Source organism: Mizuhopecten yessoensis, unplaced genomic scaffold, assembly GCF_002113885.1.
Source record: "Mizuhopecten yessoensis strain PY_sf001 unplaced genomic scaffold, ASM211388v2 scaffold4121, whole genome shotgun sequence".
In the NCBI taxonomy this organism is placed as follows: domain Eukaryota; kingdom Metazoa; phylum Mollusca; class Bivalvia; order Pectinida; family Pectinidae; genus Mizuhopecten; species Mizuhopecten yessoensis.
Window position 1 is genome coordinate 129942 of NW_018405386.1, and position 22491 is coordinate 152432.

At 36.3% G+C, this 22491-nt stretch overlaps 1 protein-coding gene across 1 annotated transcript in view; it reads right to left on the reverse strand.

Annotated features, from left to right (window-relative positions):
- The window catches only part of LOC110448535 (Golgi-specific brefeldin A-resistance guanine nucleotide exchange factor 1-like), a 43307-nt gene extending 29235 nt beyond the window's left edge, over positions 1-14072 (reverse strand). The window contains exons 1-16 of the mRNA XM_021494821.1: positions 13820-14072; positions 10878-11058; positions 10323-10454; positions 9698-9816; positions 9171-9279; positions 8652-8761; positions 7702-7944; positions 6712-6894; positions 5918-6095; positions 5297-5517; positions 4773-4871; positions 4162-4356; positions 3703-3865; positions 2966-3100; positions 1265-1392; positions 560-762 (exon numbers count right to left, since the gene is read on the reverse strand). Coding sequence (XP_021350496.1) covers positions 560-762; positions 1265-1392; positions 2966-3100; positions 3703-3865; positions 4162-4356; positions 4773-4871; positions 5297-5517; positions 5918-6095; positions 6712-6894; positions 7702-7944; positions 8652-8761; positions 9171-9279; positions 9698-9816; positions 10323-10454; positions 10878-11046 — 2387 coding nt within the window. The 5' untranslated portion in view covers positions 11047-11058; positions 13820-14072. The remainder of the gene's footprint in view (positions 1-559; positions 763-1264; positions 1393-2965; positions 3101-3702; positions 3866-4161; positions 4357-4772; positions 4872-5296; positions 5518-5917; positions 6096-6711; positions 6895-7701; positions 7945-8651; positions 8762-9170; positions 9280-9697; positions 9817-10322; positions 10455-10877; positions 11059-13819) is intronic.
- Between the last annotated feature and the right edge of the window lie 8419 nt (positions 14073-22491).

Genomic DNA, 22491 nt, shown 5'->3' on the forward strand with positions numbered 1-22491 from the left:
TCAAAATCTTACGACAAAGAGTCAAAATCTTACGACAAAGAGTCAAAATCTTACGACAAAGAGTCAAAATCTTACGTCAAAGAGTCAAAATCTTATGACAAAGAGTCAAAATCTTACGTCAAAGAGTCAAAATCTTNTCTTACGACAAAGAATCAAAATCTTACGACAAAGAGTCAAAATCTTACGACAAAGAGTCAAAATTTCACGACAAAGAATCAAAATCTTACGACCAAGAGTCAAAATCTTATGACAAAGAGTCAAAATCTTACGACAAAGAATCAAAATCTTACGACAAAGAGTCAAAATCTTACGACAAAGAGTCAAAATTTCACGACAAAGAATCAAAATCTTACGACAAAGAGTCAAAATTTCACGACAAAGAGTCAAAATCTTACGACATAGAGTAAGATATTTTGTGAAAAGATGCACTGGTTTCTTTATATTTCTTGACCAATTATACATCTTTGCAGGTATTATTCTCCAGATTTCCCACACTCAAACAGACATGTCCAGACCAATGGTCTTAAAGGTGCCACGGAACAAGAAGAACCAAACTTACTTGACGAAGGCTTCCAAGACTTTGGCATTTGCCTTTTTGGCGATGTACTCGCCAATCATGGCCTTGTCTAAGCGTGGGTTTTCCTTAAGGAATGTGATCACCTCTCCTGGGTCGAGTGGGGTGCTCAGTAGATTCTGCTCCTGGAGGAAAGATATACCTTTGGAAGGCTTCTGGTTGAATTGTTCTGTGCCCGTGTAATAAAGCTACAAGGAAAATAAATATGACAATATAGAACATTCATAGAGCTGTAACCAAAATAACGCCTTAACAAGTCAGTTTTGTTTAAGATTTCATCAAGTACTCCAGATAGGTTATTATGTCAAACTTATATTTCTTAATTTGACCATCAACATTTATTAAAGCAAAAAATATCAGAAAAAAGTTTATTACCGTATATCAGGACAACACTTACTGCCACCAAGATGTTTAATAACAACTTACAAAATTGAGTTTCATAAATTAAAAAAGATTGATTTCTAGACTTCCCTTAAGAAATTGTCCATTACTGTCAAATTGTACAAATGTAACTATGGGCATGAAAAAAGCAATATAAAACCAATATTTAACCCTTTCACCCCTATGTAACTTAAGAAGACTCTACCATGCATGGATATGGACGAGTCCATTATGGTCTACAGTGATGAAAGGGTTAAGGTATTTTACAACATTTCCCAACAGAGTGTATCTATAATATAAGCTTCCCACCTTCTTCTTGTGTTTGACTGCAGAGAGTTCTTCTGTCCCAGGGATCTTGACCGATGCTTTCATCCTGTTTGGTCGTATCTGTGGACCCCGCCTCCCCATGTCCTTCACCTTGACAGGTTTTGGTGCATCTGGACAAGAACGAAATAACTATTATACTGTCACCATTTTTCCAGAGAAATTTTGGCATTATAAAGAGGTTTGGCGATAAATTTACGGCAATGTATGAAAGAATTCTTCTGAAAAAGGGATGTTGAAATATGTTGGCAGTAAGCAAGGAATTTAGGTAGCAGTGTACAGTAGCATGTGGTGGCCATGGGTGATACAAAGTAAGAACATGATGAAGATGACTATGTGGGATTCATAATTTTTCAAAAACAAAAATCGAATTTGGTTTGAGACTAGTTTTGGGCATTTACAAATCTGTGTCTACACAACAAAAGCTGGCTTTTCATGTAGTCTATTTTTGTACTCAGTACATGTGTACATATTGTGAAAATATTGTGAAAAATCCCCCGGAATGACCTATGCTAAAACCCAAGTATTTCTGTTACCATGTACTTACATAACCAGTCAATGTTACACATTAAATCTGACGCTAAAAAAATAAACGATTGTCGATTGTCTTGCTGTGTGTTTGTCCAATTGACTGCACGAAATTCTGTAACGCTAAACATTTCTGAATGTCCAACTCTGTTGTAATTTTCTTGTGTTCTAAATATAGAAGAACAGTGTATACCGCCATCTATGCATCCTGGTTCTCGGGTATCACTGGCTGTGCATTGTCACGTGGTATAATACCGTAAATGATGTTGTCTAAAATAGTGTGACTTCTCTGTGTTCATTTCGAATATGAAGAAAACAAGAGGCTAGGCCCATGGGCCTTAACGGTCACCTGAGTTATGTAAAAACTGACGCTATCGATGTTGCCAAATGAAAAAGAAATCATTTTGTAACAAAGGTAACTTGAACTACATGTAATGCAAAAGTAGTGTGAACAATCTGGGTAGTATATGTACTATGTACAAATAGTGGTTCTGTCAGTCAGCTGAATTTTGGTAAAGCACCTTGGGACCCTTCCATCTATGAAGAGTATTTGATTCTACCATATCTGGATCTTGAGAAGAAGATTTTTGAAATTTTGGTCAATTTTACCCTTTTTGGGTAATTTTACCCTGGGGGCTGGGGACCATATAATTCACAATTTTGGTTGACTTTTGGCCATGGAAAGTTTCTGCAAAATTTCATTGAAATTGGTTCAGGGGTTTTGGAGAAGAAGTCGAAAATGTAAATTGTTTATGGATGGACGCCGCCGGAAGAAAGGCAATCGCAATAGGTCACTTGAAAATCATGATATTTTGCATTTTTGGGTGTTTTTTTATATGGTAACCATGGTTTTCACAAGTCCCAAATCTGGGGAAAACAGTTTTTGTTAAAAAAGTATGTCTTCTAAACAAAATGTATTCAAAATGTAGTTAATAAATATATATATTTATATATGTAGATGTGTTGTGCAGGTTGAATCCACTATCCATGTTTATCTGAGATATGTCCTTTATTTCTAGGATCAGGCCATTTATACTGTACTCTGCTACCTTATCTATGACCCAGAAATTTTGAACATTTCTGTCTGCTAACTTCTTTTTAATTATTTGGAAAGCAATAAGCATCGGTGTAATAAGTCACTTTCTCAATGAAAAGTACCTGATGGAGTCTGATCTTTTGAATGTAGAATTCTCTGCCCCATGGCATATCCCGATGTAGGGGGCCCAAGCCAGGGTGCATTCGGTTTGTTTTGCTCTGTTCCATCAAGGGGGGTTGACTCCTCTGTCTTATCACCTGAAAATATATGTCCACAATTGTCATACTGTAAATTCTGTAAATAAAATGAAATTTTGTAAGCCAAGCATTATGCAGAGTTTTCTGCTACCTGTTGCATATTGTGGAAAATTACCTACCTGATGAAACAAAACCTTGAGAATGAAATACATATTGCATGAATCTAGATGATGGGTATCCAAATACTGGATAAAACAGCAAAGATGTTCTGTTGGATCTGTGACTCTTGACCTCAGAGGTCTGTGACCATAACTGAAGTGATCACTGATGACACTATTCATTGTGTTTGTGCACTCACTTCTGCCTAGTGATGGGCAACTGGTTTAAAATCATAATCAAATATTCACTTGTAATTGGAAGTACATTAGTAAACTAATTGATGGTTGATAGCATGTCAGATCAGTTTATAGATTTTTTTGGACTGAATATCAAAATACAATGATAACACTATTGCAAACATCGATTGACAGAGTTGTTAACTATACATTTGGTTTTCTTCTTTTACAACCAACTTTTACACAGTTTATAGTCGAGTATCGGCCCATCACTACTTGTTTAAAAAAAAAGTGACTTTTACCTGATTAGCACTTGTGACCTCTTACCTTCACTCGTTTCCTCTGTGACCTTGACCTCAGTGTCCGTGACCTTCTTTGTAGTGGTCAGTATGCGACTGTGACAGTGCTGCTCGATGCTGTCCACAACGGTCAGAAGAGCATCCAGTGACAACAGGTGGGTGGAGAATAGACCTTGCACTGGGAATGCATTCTGAATGGGATAACAAAATCATATTATCACTCAAGGTTTCTTATAATGACCTTTGACCCCATCAATACGGTCCTTTTTTCACCCAACGGCAAAGTTTACAGTTCTGAAGAGGACCATGTTAGAATTCATCTGACACCTATTATTCCTCACTAAAGATTAGCAACAGGTTCACTTTACATTTGAACATTTTCCTGACTGTTGTTTCCTGTGTGTTCAATTAATTTTGTCAACTTATTTTAAAACAAAACTGAAATGATCTGTAAACAGTGCTGCTTTGTAATTTAACAAGATTGTACCTTGGAAAGAAGTTTTGTGAGATCCTCAAACAGGTTGGAACAGTAGAGATCACAGTCGTAGTTTAGGTAGAGCTCTGTTACCAGGCCAGGGATCCTCCACAGTTGTACAATCGACTCCAGCGCAATCTCACGAATCTCGTATGATATCCTCGGAGACTCTGATATAATGATATCGGTAAGTTTTGTCAGGTACATCTACAAACAGAATTATGGAGAAAATTATGGAGGTCAGACAGTACTGAAAAATATTATAAACGGACAAACAGAAATCAATATTTTCCTCACACAATAAAATAAGGCACTCTGTAAACTGTGCTACTAAATTCACTACCATATTTGTCTGTGTGTTACCTCCTATTAATCAGTTACGGTCATTTATGTTGTACCAGGTACCAGAGTACCTGGAGAAAAACCTGTGGCCTGTAACTAGGGATTGGCCAACATAGGCCTAGAACCCACGCCCCAGTAGTGGAGGGCTAATGATCATAGACGGTCAGATGCCTTGAACATTCGGCCATGGAAATATAACAAATTATTTCAAATATTTATTTAAGCTCTTGAGAATCAAGGAAAACTTTGAAGGAATTCAAACAAATTGACCAATAACGTACCTCCAGCTGCAACTTAAGGTGGCTCCTGATAGACTCGAACACCAGGAAGCATACTCGTAGGGAGGCGGAGAACAGGGACAACCTCTCTGACTGTAATAGCTGGATCAGACAAACATTTTCCTCATATTATATAAAGCGGGAAAAACAAAACTGAACGGAATATATTTAAAATAAGAATTTGCCTAAGTGCAATTACAATGTATATGATATTTTGTACTTATGTATGCCACCAAGACAAAACTCTATGTTATGGTGAGTGAAATTTTTTAAACTGCGACAAACTTTCCATGACTGCAAATTAACAATGCATGTTGATTCTTGTCTGAAAAAACATAAATGCAGAGCAAAGAGTTGAATTTATCAGTATTGCAATTATCATAGCATTTTTATTGCATTTTCAATGCTAGCATGATGCCATCATTTTGTGGACAAGATCATGTCAGCTGTCTGGCACTTGCAGAGGTTGAGCAGACTTGCAAGCACCATCAAATACAGATCCAGATTATTCTGTGAGAAAGGCTTACCAGGAAGAGGTGTCGACACATCTCATCCTTGACGAGGAACAGGAGCGAGTTATACTGTCCGATGTGGTCCGCTCCAGACTCAAAAGCCACGGTCAGCAGACTTAGTCCCATGTGGATCATAACGTCTGTGTTATGACGGTCAATCGGATTGGTCAGCGAGATTAGAAAACGGAACAGCTCCCGAACACATGGCAGCCCATATGGTATTAGAGGCCCAGAACCTGGGGAGACAATTATCAACAGAAACTACATCAGTATAAGGAATGATTTACACACACAACCTTTTCTCCATTTTCAGCAATACAACCACATATCTCTAATATCAAAAATGAGTGAATATGTCTATATTTTGTATAGTCTATCAACAGTTATTATAACCCGACTGATATGTAGTGATTATCTGCTTTGAACAATTAACATATTTCTAGAAATTCTTGTTTTGATCCTGAACAATGTCCTTCATTTGATCTTCCTGACCTGCAATAGATATAGATATGCGTCATACCAGGTGTGGGCTTACTGCCGGATTAGTTCAGTAATTCAGTAGGAATATGACCTTAAAGAGTTTTTATTACATTAAACAACCAACAAACAAAAAATGTAGTCTCAAATCAAACCTACCTTCCCTGGACTGGTGGGGTGTGAATCGGACACCCCGAGGGTTCACATACTCGTCCTGGGCAGCACTGTCTGACACATCTGCAGCTGACTGTACAGATTCACTGTCATCTCCCGCCTCCGACACTAGACTCAGCTGGTCTGCTTGCTCCTCAATAAACAGCTCGGGCTCACTCCACTTCTGTTGGGGAGGAATTGTGACAAAATTTATACAACCATGTTTATTGACCTTGCAGGGAGCGTGTGGCATTCAATGTAAATGCAACAGGAACATCAATAATGGTTTACCTATTTAAGATCACATAAAGACAGTTGCCAAAGGTTATATAAAGAGGGGTGCCTGAATACAAAATAGAGGTTGTGGTGCTGCAATAGGGGCAGCAGAACAAATCAGGTTTATTCAATGTCTTCTAAGCCATGAGGCGACACTGAAAAAAAATCTGATTTTGCTGGATGCCCCTCATATAAGTTGGTTTTTACAGTAACATGCAGTGGAATATATAGCAGGTCTATTCCTTCTCCAAACCAGCAGATAATGTATATATCAGTACTTCTACCGAGATATAATTTCCATTTTTTTTCCAGCATCCCATATATTTGGTGACTCCAAAGGATGAGAAAGGGCGCAAAATATATAACTTTTTATAGTACAAACCACCATTTGATCCTAGGTATCGGTGTTATACTCATTTCTCATGCAGTCATAGTAACAAAACCAGTTTCTTTACCTCAAGTTGTCTGCTTCATTCAAGATGGTTAGTTCTTGTTATACACAACCTTTTACAGAATCAACTTACTCTGTCATATGCCATTTCTTCTTCCTCTGGTACAGACAGTATAACTTGAGGTGCCGAGCTGTCAGTTTGTTCTTCCCCTTGTTCAGAGCTCTCCTCTCCTGGAGGTGGCTTATCCTCCTCTGTTGTCTGGAGAGCTTCAGCGTTTTCACTCTCCATATCCTGTCTCTCTCGCTCTGATGCATTCTTGAAAATGAACGAACGTGTGGTATAAATTTCTACCAGTTTAAAGAATCATTTCTATTTCAAGAATGTATCCAGTGCTTTTTAAATATGTTCTTTGGAGATTACAGAAATATCTGATGTGAGGTAAGAAAAGTCTAACTTTTTAGTACACTCCGATCCCCTTTGAAGCAGATGTTTTAGTTTCTGAGAAAATATTTAAGATTCAGAAATTTTCTGATAGACAAACTTTTACTTTTACTGAATCTGACTTTTTTCACATTTTATAATTTGATATATTATTAAGATATGAGGTGTATATTACTTATAAAGGGCTCTTTATAAGACTTTAAAAGATTACAGTGTCTGGTCCCCTAAGCAGGTATAGTTAGGGAACAAAGACATCTTTGAGCCATGTCTGTGAAAAATCATCAAATGAATTTGATGCCTGCACTCGATTTCCATGCTGGAAATAGTTTTTTTGATAAGGTAACAATTCCTGACTTTCTTCCCCTGAAAAGTTTATTTTGTGATTTTTTTAACATTCACTGTTTCTCTTTACGAAATAGTTTTAAACCCACAAAATACAGAAGCAGTGTATGGCTTATGTAATATATAGAACTACCAAACAGGAAGATCATTTTTCTTTCTAACAATGAATATACATGATCATATATTTAGTTCATAAAGCCAGAAGCTAATAAACAATGCAATATCTTTATGATGCATCAGTGTTTGAAAAGTCACATTTTTCCATTAATTGGATTCATGGTAGACAAAATCAAAAGTTTTTCCATCACGATCAGGGTTTAAACTTGTTGCTATTATTACCCGGAACTGTTTGGAAATATCTATGATCCCCTCCTCCCCGGGGGTACCGGGTGTGGTAGCAAGGCGCTCCTTGGGAGCGTTTACATAGCTGACCCCCTCGATTGTCTTTTCCCCGCCCTCCACTTTGTCTTGACTCCCAGGCTGTAGACTGGGTTTCGGAGAGGTACGCTTCTGTCTGGGGCGGGGCGCTCTCTTCTTCCTTACATGCCTTGAAGAGTCAACTCCTCCTGTCCTCATCTTTAACTGTAGAAGTAAACATTTATTAAGAATACAGTTTTAAAGAAAATCAATTCTCCTAGATTTTTATTATAAAATCCTCTTTATAATTTTAAGTCATTTTAACTATTCACATTTGAAATCAATCATATCAAGAACAATGGCCCACAAAGTTAGATTTAACATCTTGAAAATCTCAAAAAATATGAATATAGGTAAATTTTACTTTGAAAATGTCGCTTGTGAAGAACTTTCAGCAAGCTATCTAAAAAGAAATATTTTCTTCATGAAGATGACCCTTGTACGCCGTTCATTTTCATATTCATTTGTTTATAGTAGTTGTGAATGTCATCCATCTGTCAATGGGTACACATAAAGCCTTTCAATCACGTACTTGTCAGTATGAAAGTCAAACACATGGTCAGGAGGTAAACATTGCTCAAACTAATAAACTAAAGTTATACTCGCATGCTCTTAAAAAAAATAATGTATCGTCTGTCAAATGTGGTAGCACTACTCCCAATCTGTTATACTAGCCCAGCACCTTAGTGACTAAGCTGGTGTGGATTACGACAAATATATTTTGTACATGTTCTTCTCTTGTTCACATGACTTAGCAGGCACACTTTAACCACTTGCAAATGATTTATTGTTTATTTTGTATTTTTTCCTCAATTCAGTCAAATATTACTTAACAAGTTACAGTAATTGTAACAGTTTTTGCATTAACTTACCATTTTCATACTAGCCACCCACTTGGGGTCCTCTTTAAACTGAGGTAAGCGGGAGAAGAGCAATTGGACCATGTCCATCAGGGTATGCTCAGCTGACTTTCGCAGCAGCTCTGGCCAGGTGGAAAAGCAGAAACATTGTAAATGTAATATGTATATACAGATGTCATGAACAGTAAAAAGGACTGTTCTACAAAATCAATATGTAAAATTGACCTTTAAGTGTCATTGCAATAAAATTCACCATTTCATTTTTCATGTTACAGCAAAAACACATATATCTTATATGTGTAATATGTTGGGAAACAGGTAAAAAACATGACACTGAAAGACATTATGTCAAATCACATGATAAAGAAAAAACTGAATTTCATAACGGTTCATTACGGTGATAAATGGTGGTTTTTTAAAACATGATATTAACCAACATGTGGCAATAAGTAATGTGACATTAAGAGATATCTACTGACATTGTTTGTCTTCCTAAAATCGCTGTTAGTTTTGTACAGTCATTGGACTCACCACTAAGCCTCATCTCAAAGCAGATTCTGAAGCAGGACTGCATGATCTCGCAAACAGATTCGTTGGTGAGTAGGACACCGACTGGTGAAAGTAACAGTGTCCTCAGTACCTACAAGACAAGACCCTCACTTATGAATAACAGGTAGATGTCAATTAGTGATGATTTAGGAAGAAATGATAATAAAACAAAACAAAAAGTGATCTTTTTCAATTTCTATATATGGTAACTCAATAGAAAATTTAACAGGTAGAGTTGTCAACTTCAAAAGCAGTTTTATTACTGGCTGTCCGCAGATAGTTACAAAACATTTTTATATCACAATATATCTGTTGATAAGTTTAACTTTTATTGAACAGTAATTACAAAAAATTATGAACATCCTAGACACCGGAAAAAATAAACATTCAAATAGTAAAATACTGCCAAAAATCAACTTGTACATCTTCAAAATTGTTCATCTTAAATGAACATTAAATAAATAAAAATCTTTAGTGGCCAAGTATGTATATAAAAACCATGTGCTCACATGTAATATTTTCATGAGTACAACCTCATCAGAGCCAGGATCTGTCCCTACAAACCGAGCGTGAGTGACGGCGTCTGCTATGTTTTCTACAGCTGCAGGCGTTGCATCTGTTGTGGCTTCTTGTCGAAATTCAGAGTCAAGAAAAAACATGGAATTCAATCAATAAATAGAGCATTGGTATAATGTATTTAAAAGGAGCTGTTTTTCTTTGTCAAATGCCATTTAAAAGGCTAGAAATTGTTTGCTTATTGATTTATAATCATGTCATCATATCACTTTGTTTTACATGGGAAATTTGTGGAAGGTTTTGAGTAAAAATTGCACTAATTCACAAGCAGAAAAAGGCCCCAAATTGGAACTTAAAAACAGAAGCAATGAATTTGAAATATATTCCAATTTATATTTCATACCTTTCCTCACAAATGTTTTGTTGTTATTATATTCTGAAACGTACATGTCAGTATTTTGGAATATTTCAAAGTTAATTGTTAGGGAAAGGATGAGGTGTTCTAATTAAATCAACTGAAATTTACGGGGTGATATATCTGTTATAATCCAGACCTTAAAAACGTCAGGATATTTAGAGTCTAAATGTTGTATTTCAGAGGATCTCTTAAAAGCTTACCCAGTAGGCCATAGGAGAGGAGTTTGTTGACAGATGTCAGGGCGAGTCCAGTGATCGGACCTGTTGTGTCCTCGGATCGAATCACGTCCAAAAATGGGCTGAGGAACGCATTGGGCTCGATCTCATCCAAATCTACAATAAATTTAGAATAAGAAAATAAAAAAAATTCTACATATACCATGATAACATATTAGTGGCATTTTTTTACCCAGACAAAGACCTCTGAGTTTTATTTTAGTGTTCTGTCATTGGCCATCAACTCATTCAAGGTCAACCCCTTTCTTTTCACCAATTTGAGCATTTCTTAATAGATATGTCCACCAAATACAACACTATAGCGTATTATATAAACAACGTTTGGGTATTCACTTGACAAACAGCTTCAATATTTGTAACCAGAATGCAATGCATGAACAAATTTGAAAATACAACATACAGGATCTGGATACGAAACCAAAACAGGTCCCTTTTTTAAACTCTTGAAGACACTCGACCAACTGATATGTAGGTTTCAAATTTCAGAAACAGTCCAGTTCTTAATAGTGCTGACCATACCTGTTATATTATTTAAAACATCTTTTAGTTGTGAGAAGGCACCAAGTAAAGGGTCTGCCTCCTCGTCTTGAAGATTGTGTGCTGACCAGCGAGATGACCGGCGCATTGCGGTGACCACCAGGGAGATCTCCCCCTGTATGATGTATATACCATTCTTTGGTGGATCCATGCTGGAAAATTTCTGAAAAAAATTCCAAAAAGATAGAGAGAAAACTTATGAAAAAATAAAATTCACATCAAATTTTACAAAAAGAATTTGACATGAATGATATATGTAATGTTGAAAAAGACAAACAGCCTCAGATCTTGAAACAAATTTTAACTGTAAGCTGTAGAATATCAATACCAAGCACCTCCTTAGACTAACTTCAGGTGATAAAAAAACTTACATATACAAGAACACAGTACGAGTTGACTCTTGACATCGGGAGTCAAATAACATTTTCCCTGAATTTAAGGATCAAAACACATGTCACATATACACTAAAAGGCTTTTAAAAAACTCAGGAGTCAAAACTTACTTCAGACAGTCATCAAAAAGATATTTCCAAGGGCCTACTACTAAAAGACCTGCATTTACAATAAAAATAAAAGAAACAATCTAGGTGTAGTATGCACATAATTTCAATGAAATCTATGCAGAAGTTAAGAGGTTACATTATCAAGACATGGTGTAAAGAAAAGAGGTACATCATAAATCTGCCAAAAAAATGCATTTAATGCATTATTTGATCTATTAACAATTACCTTGCACATGCGAAAAAGTTTCAATGAAATACATGCTGATGATGCAGTTCTTTAGTTAATGGGTCAATCATGGAATAATGCATCACACCCTATTTGTGATAGTTAGAGTCGACCAAATTTAAATAATTCTGTGACTTAATTAGTTCCTCATATGATCATGATCACAAATTTACTTGATAGTCACAGATTAATTCAGTCAACTCTAGATCTCCCTATTTCAAAAATATTACAAATCTGTTCTCCATTTAGTCACTAGAATGGTGTTTTTGATTTTTAACCTTTGGACTGTTTGTATGAAAGCAAATGTTTATGATAGCAAATAACAACAATTATCAAAATACAAATGAAATGTCATTTTTTGTACAGTTTGAAATTTAATGAAACTTTTCGTTATTTGCTTTATCACATGTTCATTTTTTTCACTGGCAACATTATTCCAAAGGAGTCAAATTGAACCTGTCAATAGAAATGATGATATACACATACATTGTATTATCAGGGCTTGATTTAGCCACAGGCCCACAGGGCTCTGTCAGATGATTTTTTTCTGTAAGCCTGCAGTTCATTTTGTTTGAAACAATTGGAAGCCCTTTAGGCCAGTGACTACTCTCCGGACATGAACATGGGGATAGTGATAAATTGCACCATCCTAACATATTTTCTGAATATTTTTACATACTTCAGAATATATCTAATGTTAAATAAATTGTAAGAGATTTCAACATAGATCAAAACTTATGTAACAAGAAATAGAGTAGTGTGCTTCCACAGGGGATCAAACCTGCGATCACAAACTTTCTAGTCAGATGCTCTAACATTGAGCCAAATGGAAATTCCCCCGAGCATGAAGCTAAAAATTAAAATGGCCATTATCTTATGCGCAATTAAAATCTTCCACACTATCCCCCTTTTTAAATGCGACAGTGTTCGCCCTCAAACACCACAACAACCCATGGCCAGCTGGTTCTAACTCTGTGTCACCATGGACAGGAAAGAGATTTTCCCCCCAAGCACGAAGCTAGAAGGCAGTTGTAATCCTATGTACAATTAAAATCTGCCACACTAACGTAAGCAATCCAACTTAAAACAATTTCAATCACATTTGTCACCCTGGTAAAATACTAGCTGCTTCGATTTCCTACCAACTTGGCTTAGGGGGATTTTCTCTTCAGCTCATTCGGTAGAGCATAACACTAGTAAGCCAGAGGTGCCTAGTTGGACTCCAGGCGGAGGCATTGAAAAAATAATGACCTCTGTTACATTGGCACTCACATAGAGACCCGGGTAATATTTGACAAATATATATTCTCAGTGATACTTTCACAAGAATCGCTATGACCCCTGGGAAACTCAGGACGAGTTCTTTCCTGGAGGGGGAGTATGCATGTCACCCTGGGCGGTAAAATACTAGCCGCTTAAGTCCCTACCGACTTGGCTAGGGAGATTTTCTTTTCACTTCTTTCCTGGTTTGACTCCTGGTGGAGCCGAAGCATTGAAAAAATAATGACCTCTGTTACACATACACTGTACAACGATAAATAAAAAGAGTATATAAAGCCATTAACACCTGCTTCTTTCATTGGAAAACTTTTTAGACTGGCTTTATCAATATAACCCTTTGGTACTTTGTGACAGTCAGACAGAGGCACAGTAAAAATAAGCTGGACGAGGTTGGGCATACCTAAGGCTTTTAGGTCTTGGAACAGATCCCTGCACAGTTGCACTGAAGCGTTCCAGAGTCTACTGCATCATATTTAACATCAGTCAGAGGTTTCATCATCAACCATGAATGACTGTCAATTATCTTAAACATAAGAATTGTCAATCCAGGTGTTATCACAGCCTGTTATAATGTCAAGCAGTGTTAGCCGTTTTACACGAATTTGTGGCGACGAACTGATATTTCTAGAAAAACTTCAGGGAAAGTCGAACAGAAAATACCATAAATATAAGAAAGACTTCATATATTTTTGGCACAACAACAGTCCCTGAACCTTTCAACAAAATGACATCAATCGATGTTGACGACACTGACGTAAATTTGTCAACGAACTGTCAAAATTCACACATGTAGGATTCTTTTTGCAATAGGTTGCACAGTATTTGTTTCAAATAACAAAATATAAGTGAAAGCAACACAACATAAACGTACTGGACATGAGAGTAAGTAACATGCCATATGGAGAATTACCTACCGCTTATAAATTAATTTCAATATTGGTGATCCTACACAGAAATTCTTGAAAATGGCCGACAAATTTAGCTTCACATCTTGAAGAGGTACGCTCCGTTTTAGACGTATAAACAAACAAACCATTCAAATGTCCGAAATGCAATGTATGTCACGTTTCACATCTTGCTTTTCATATATTGACGTCAATAAATCTGGTACGATGAATTATATCCATGCAGATGTGATAATGTCATATAATGTGACGTGGAGAAGAAACTCGCCTCTTTACATTGAAGAGAAACCATTCAAGGGAAGTAACTCTGTCATATACGTTTTCAAGCGGAATTCACATAAACTTTTTTCACTAATTTAACTGAAAAAAATCGTTCAGATAAAACTATAGGGTTATCTAATTTATTACAAATTCAAGCGGAAAATGGATCATATTTTTTTAATACCCCTCGCTCAGGCTAAAATCTATTTTCATACCTGTAGACAGATACAGTTGGACAACAAAAGACTCTGCCTCTAACGTCTCGGCCAATATTGCGGATGAATATGGCGCAGCTGTCTTTAAAGATAGCATAGTCTACAGTATGTATACCTTTATATGTTCCTTTCAAGCAACCTGAGGAGGCTGAGCTATTGTATATTTATGATCTAAAATAATTACTGCATACCATAATTCACAATTCATTTGTTTAATTGAAGTTTTGACATTGCCATTAACTGTTATAGCTATGGGCGGTAACTTTTTTGTGTACTTGAAATAACTGACCTTAAAACAAAATATATAGTTTCATTATTCAATTCATGTTTTTTTTTCTATATGATTAATCAGGAAAAATATCAGGCAGTCCCTATAGTACGCCTTAGCTCACAGAAGTAAGCACTCTTTAAGGAATTCAGGACAGTGTGATAAATTATTGCCTCGTTTGTTTGATAAATTACATTGAATCATTCTTTTCAAAGACTTTCAGTATATCAATCTAATTAACTTTAAAAGGTAATTTCTATGTGAAGGAAGTGGATTAATATAAGCTTTAAGCTTGTTTCCACATCCTGTTTCTGTATATGCTTATATATATGTATGTACATTTGTTTAGATTGTGTGTGAATTGAAAGAAATAACATAAAATTTACTCTAATCTAACCAACGGACGTAATACATTAAAAAGCAGAAGGTGTAACAGTTGGGGATAGTGAAGCATAAAAACAAAGGCATTTAAAAACAAAACTTATGTTGAGCTTTAAGATTAAATATTCTCGAATCCTCTAGAGTTAGTAATATAATGTACAACCGTACATGTGTCTAGAAGAAATAACCACAGTTTAAATATAACACAGCTCGATAGATTAAGGAGACTACTATATGCATGAGTGTTCAATAAATTCAATATTGATTGTGTAGTTTAAAGCATATTAATGTTTTCACAGTTTTGTATTTCATAAACAGTTTATACACTTACAAAGGACATATAAATGTACATACACGTAGGTACACGCACGTACATAGATACACATACACGTTCATGCATACATCGATACACATACAAGTATACACATATCGGTGCGCACACGTACATATATACACATAGTCACACACACACACACACACACACACACACACACCCACACACAAATGAAGATGTATACAACTACACACATATATAGATACATACACGTTCACACATACATATACATGTATATAAGTACACACGTACATATATGCATGTACGTTCATACATACATATACACATATATAGATTCACACACGTACACAGATACATACACGTGCACACTTACACGTACAGATATGCATGCACGTTCATACATACACACGTACACGTACATAGATACATACACGTGTACATACACAATTCTTAATAAAAGAATTAGAAAACAAGCTGAAAGCTAATAATTATTTTTCTCTCCAATTATGTGGGACGCACACATTTACATACAAGTAAGCAGTTCGTTTGTTTTCAAATGCATTTTGCTATATTTTACATCATAATGAAATGATTCGTCAGTTGGGAAAAGAAAACATTGTTTGAATTAATTATAACGAAATATATCTGAAAAAGTCACAATAAACCACCTGTGTCCAAACATATCTGTTTCTGCAAATACGAAGGTTATATAGGATTAAAATGCATTATTACGGATGGTTTTAGCTGGTCGCAAACCTGGTTTAAAAACCACTTGGTATTATCTTTTGCTTTTAATTTTGGTATTTAAAGAGTATTGTTGATACAGAAAGATGGCCATTTTGCACAAGCTATCTGTCTCCATATCACTATCTGTGTGTCTATCTGTCTGTCTCTAGCTGTGTGTTTGTCTGGGTGTTTTTTTCCAGAGGAGACGGTTTTCAATACCATCTTAATTTTACTTAAGTTTTTGTTTTACATAGAACCATTAGTTTTAACAGAGCAGTGATTTTGCATATCTTTTGATATATTTTAGATGAATGATTGCTTTGTCAGACAAAAACAGCGGAACATCACTCTGAGAAGTATCAAGTAGTCAAGAAAATTCATTGTTTCATGTTTCGAAGTCGGCCAATCCAGCGAGTTATATTTTGGACATTTACAGGAGTTCGCTCCCCTATTACGTGGACTGTACAAACCGGTTATTGTCCTTCCTCCTAATTTTTGTTACATTTTGTTTTTAAAACAAAAAAAAAAGATCTTTGTCGAGTTTGATGTTGTATGTATATTAAACTCCCCCCTCCCCCCTTCCACCAACACAAAGAACAACGTTAACTTGTATTTACATAGTACATAACAACGTAGATTTCCCTCTGTTTTTGTTACTTATGTTTCTAGATGTCTAGTTTGTAATTCTGTTTATCACACGTACATGTATTCTTCTTCTGTAACCAGCGACAGAACTTATAGGTATGAGTGCAGTTGTCGTAATCTACAAGTGTTCTTGGAAGTAGATCTTTTGGTAATACTTCACATATAATTAATTTGTTTGGAGGCGACATATAGTGAATAAATTAAGTGAAAATTAATGCATTAGGCACAACACTCATACATTTCAGGGAAGGGCGAGGAGGGGGTGGGGGACTTTTCAAGCTTTCTTCCAGTAGTAGGGGTAGGTAGCAGAGAAGGTGTGGGATGGCATGGGTTGTAACCTGGTGAAAATATATGCATGTCTTACAAAATATGATTATAGCAGATGAGACAGAGCTGTTTTGAAGGCGTTCAAGTTAGGTGACTTGGCTATATATTCCAGTAGTGTTTTCCATGTTCCAATAGTTCTGAGGAAGAATTGATTTTAATATTGACCAGAAATAGTTTAAATCTGATGATAATTGTTTGTGTTCCCCTGGTTCTGCGATCTGATAAGTGCATTCGGAACGAAAGCAACTTTGTTGTTGAGATTTTATACATCATTATTATTAAGGCCTTTGTCCATCTTTCTGCAAGTGGTTCCCAGTATAAAGAATTTATTATACAAGTTATGCTCACAGGCTCAAGTTTTATTTAGTTGTAATACACATATCGAGCAGGCTTACGCTTGGTGTTTTCAAACAATAGATATTTTCTAAATTGTTAAACTGACACCACACCACTATTGTTTGTATTTCCCCCATCATGTATATATATATATATATCGCAGAACTATAATATGTTTATATATGAACATGTTTCCGCATAACTGTTTTTTTTTTACATATATATGATATATATCCTCTGGTACTGGCCTCGTCTGTCAATACAGTCATACTATAAACATTTCTTTATATTATGGGTCTATTGACAGACGAGGCTAGTACCCGTGACCTATTACTAGTTTTTAAACACCCCTGCAGGTCGGGGATCGAGAAAAGAATACTCCTGCTGTTACCCACTGCATGTATCGTAAGAAGCGACCAATATGGGAACCCCCTGCAGAATTGGGGAATTGCTTTTGTTCCTTCTACTTGGAGACACAAAAGCGGCCAAAATAAATCTGCTGCACCCATTGCAACATTTGGTATCTTAATATATCTACCTTTTATTTCCTAGCGCCTAGCTTGGCAATACCTCACTTCTGGCTTTAATGTTGAGCGTTAGGCCTTGGGAGGAAGGCAATGGGTTCTGTCCCCATGCCGGGACATACCAAAGTCCTTAAAAATGGTAGCTGTTATTCCCTGCTTAACTGTTTAGCATTTAGGGGTAATTAATGGCAACAAATATGGTTCATCCGTTGTCAGTATAATGTGACCGGGCGAAGCAAAGGTAATTTAAAGACATGCCTCCATGTGTGTTGTGTATGCGTGCATTATACTTTGCAGTAACTTTGATGTTGGGGCATAGATAATCTATTGTGACTTTTATAAATATATTTTGATAATTAATTGAAACAATATTTTCCTTTTCCAAACTGGCGAATTAATTCATAAGATGTGAAATATAGCAACATGCATTTGCAAACGACTGCTTATGTAAATCTGTGCGTTCCTTGTATACACTAACAGAGAAAAAAACCACAGGTGCACTTTTAAATCTCTCAATATTTTGAATAGAAATAATTATAAGCTTTTAGCTTGTTTTCTAATTCCTTTATTAAGAACTGTGTACGTATACTTTTTGTATCTATGTACGTATGTGTATCTATATCTATATGTATGTTTGGTTTGGTTTGATTTTGTTTAACGTTCTACTAAAAGCTAAGGTCATTTAAGGAGTGCCTCCATGTGTGTTATGTGTGTGTGCATGTGGAGACAGGGTATGTCGGTTTATTTGTCTCCTTGTGATAGCGCAGAGCTGATGCCGATTTTATAGTGCTATCTCAGTGAAATACTATGCCGAAGGCACCCAGCACAGCATCCCGCTCGATCACATTTAACTGACAACGGGTAAACCAGATGTACCTGAATGCTGAACGTTAAGCAGGAAATAGCAACTACACTTTTAAGGACTTTGGTTTGTCTTGGCCTGAGGACAAAAAAGCCAAAAGACGTTAGGAAATAAAAAGAAGTTAGATGTGGAGAGAAATAAATATCCCAAATATTGCAATGGTTGCAGCAGATTTATACTGATCGCTTGTATGTCCCCAGGTATAGGACACACAAGCAAATCCTCAATTCTGCAGGAGATTCGCACGTTAGTCGCCTCTATGCAATGGGTAACAGCAATTGTATTAATTTCACGATCCGCGACCTACAGGATAAGCAAAATCTGAAACGGTGAGGACATCAAAACTTTAAAGATGAAAAAAAAATAACAACAGGAAATGAGGTGAAACCAAAAGAAAAGGTGATATGACAACAGGAACTGAGGAGACACCCAAACAAAAGGAAGGAAGAACTGAGGAGACACCCAAACAAAAGGAAGGACGAACTGAGGTGACACCCAAACAAAAGGAAGGACAACAACTGAGGATACACAAAGGTAAGGAAACAACGGAAAATAAGGCAGTATCAAAAACACCAAAACAAATTAATGCAGCAACAGGGAGTGTAATACCAAAACAAATTAATACAACAACAGGAAGTGTGGAGATATCAAAACAAATTAATACAACAACAGGATGTGTGGAGATATCAAAACAAATTAATGCAACAACAGGAAGTGTGGAGATATCAAAACAAACTAATACAACAACAGAAACTAAAACTTCGCAGTTTTAAATTAGGTTTAAATAAGGTATTATTTAGCGGAATATTGAAGTAGCTGAAATAAACAAAGTATATATTTTATTTATGATAAAACCTTGACAAGTTATTTAGTGGTTAACAGAACAAACAAATCCATAACATCTATCACACGAGATCAACGACGTGCATTGTTAATTGCATATTTGTAGATTCATCTGTGACACTAAAAAAAAACCCGATCATTCTCGGGGCACGTAGCTGGACAGTAAACAAATGTGCATGCAACATTTATCATCTAGCGCCGTTCAAGAGGCTAGTTTGCTATCTAGAAGCCATGTGGTGTTATCTGTTGGTGTTATAGCGCTACACTAGAGTGTGACAGAAAATAACTTTATTATTGTCGAAAAAAATAACTTAGTTGTTGAACAGAATCACTCAGAATTACAAATCACCTTATATGTCTCTTACGAGAAGGTATTGTTAAGCCGGTAAATTAAAGAAAAAGTACATTTGAGGATTTCTTTTGGTATGTGGTGTATAATTATCACTATTATAAAAACCTTGATACTGAAAACAGGCTTTGCGTTAGTGAGCTGATTGTGACATGCAAACTTTATATCAAGCAGGGTCTATAATATGTTACTGCCGAGGAAAGGAAATTTAATGACCGTGAACACGAAGGTGTCAGTTTGTTGCAAGGTGATCATCGTATCATACTTCAAAATGTGAAGCTGACGAAAAGAAGGCTTTGGTGTCCATAAGGTATTTAAATTCTTGTTATTCAACGACATATTCATCAGTATATCTGAATGAAAAAATAAAGGGTAAATATAGAATTTCCCGGCTTTAATTAGATTTGTTTACATTCATTTTGAATAAGACACAGAATGATCAGAAAAGTCAATAATCTTCCATCACATATACATGTACGTAATAACAAATGTTGGCCACATCATTTTTCCATTTGTGTACTTTTGCCTTCCTATCAAAGTAATGTTTAATACAATCAGTCTCAATTTTATTAACAAAACGGTAACATTCAAGACTCATATAGTCTGAACAATCTAGCTAATATGTTGAGGAGAGTATGGTCCAAGGGAGACTGCATGTACTGTGAAATAAAATAAGAATATTACGGTGAATATTATCTGGTCATATTGGCGCTTTTTATTTCTACATTCATATCAACACCGCTTGTATATGTACATAGATGGAGTAATATACACGTAAATAATTTTGGTTTATAACTGTCGTTGGTATTCCAGTGTGGAGGAACTGTGGACCACTTTCAGTCAATCTGTGTGTATACAATGGCCATGAAAGAAAGGAGATCATATATTTAACAATTCTTTAAAATACATGTATTTCATGTTCAGATACATTGATGGTGTTTCATCATTGAACTATAAGTATCTCATTTATCCTCTCGAACTTGGATTGGTTCGGTTTGGTAAGGTGATTTAAGGACGTTCCTCCATGCTTAAAGTATATGTGTGCCGGAGGCAGGGTATGTTGTCTGATGCCGACTTTAGTGTGCTACCTCACTGAAATACCATGTCGAAGGCACCCATCACAGTTTACCACCCGGTCACATTATACTGACAACAGGTATACTACTTGTTGCTGAACGTCAAGCAGGGAATAACAACTACAATTGTAAGGACTTTGGAATGGTTCGTCCTTGGGACAGAACCCTTTACCTTCCTCATTTGGGCGAACGTTCAACACAAGGGCCAGATGGTAGGCATTGCCCAAGCAAGCACTAGGAAACAAAAGAGGTTATTAGGAAGTAGGGAGAAAATGTAAAGATCGAAAATAATGCAGTGGGGGCAACCGATCAGTTTTGGTGTCCCCTTAGCAGAAAACACAGACAAAACACTCTGTAGGGGTACTTCATAACTAACTACAGTATGACTTTAAAATGCCACCCAACTAACAAACTCTATGAAAATTTGTAAACTAGATGTCAATAATAATCACGTCATTACTACCAATGCCTATGACCATTCACCCTCAATATTTTCACAGATAGAAGTGATAGCCCGAGGATCCCATGACCCTGATACCAGACTTAACCATTTTCACAGATAGATGCGATAGCCCGAGAATCCTCTGGCCCTGATACCAGACTGTCTGCCTGTCTGTCACGCTTCGTTTCCGTGCAATAACTGCACCAAATTTGGCCACAGGGTTAAATGCCTTAAGGGCCCGGCCAAGTTCGATGACCACTTTCAGCGAACCCCATTTGGCGGAGGTATGGCCCCTTGAATAACGAAAAACGTCATTATCTGCCGCACTTCGTTTTCCATGCAATAACTACAACAAATGTTAACTGATTTTCTTCAAACTTGGTCACAAGGTTAAATACCTTAAGGGCTCGGCCAAGGTCAATGACCACTTTCAGCGAATCGCATTTGGCGGAGTTATGGCCCCTTGAATTACGAAAAACGTCATTATCTTTCGTTTTTGTTCATTTACTCTCGCAAATAGTATCCGATTTTCTTCAAACTTATTAACAGGGTTCAACGCATTAAGGGCTCGGCCGAGTTTGACATCAACCTTTATCGGACTCCATTTGGCAGAGTCAGTATCTGCAGTTTCCGCTTAATAACTCTAGCAACTATTAGATAAGGCATTTTTTATTTGAGTTTTAAGCTCTACATTATGTCCCAACAGCACGATACTCACATGTTTAAACCTAACCTTAATGTTTACCTACAATATGTCCTGAAAGCAGGGGATATACATTCCACGAACTTGCTTGTTACAGATAGATGTGATAGCCCGAGGTTCCTCTGGTCCTGACACCAGACTTAGATTCTAACGGATAGATGCCGTCTCTATTTGTCAAAATTTCTAAGTCTGGTATCAGGGCCAGAGGAAACTCGGGCTAGGCCTACAACTGACAATAAACACCACCTCACTTCTAAAGTATATGGCAATTGCCTACACTAAGACAATAAAAATCACCCAGTATCAGACTTTAATGAAATATACCTTACAGTATGTTATTGATGGTTACCTCACTATCAAACTCTTTTAGAATTTTAGAATTGTGTGTCAAGTTTTGTACATAGACTATTAACAGAAATTACATTGGT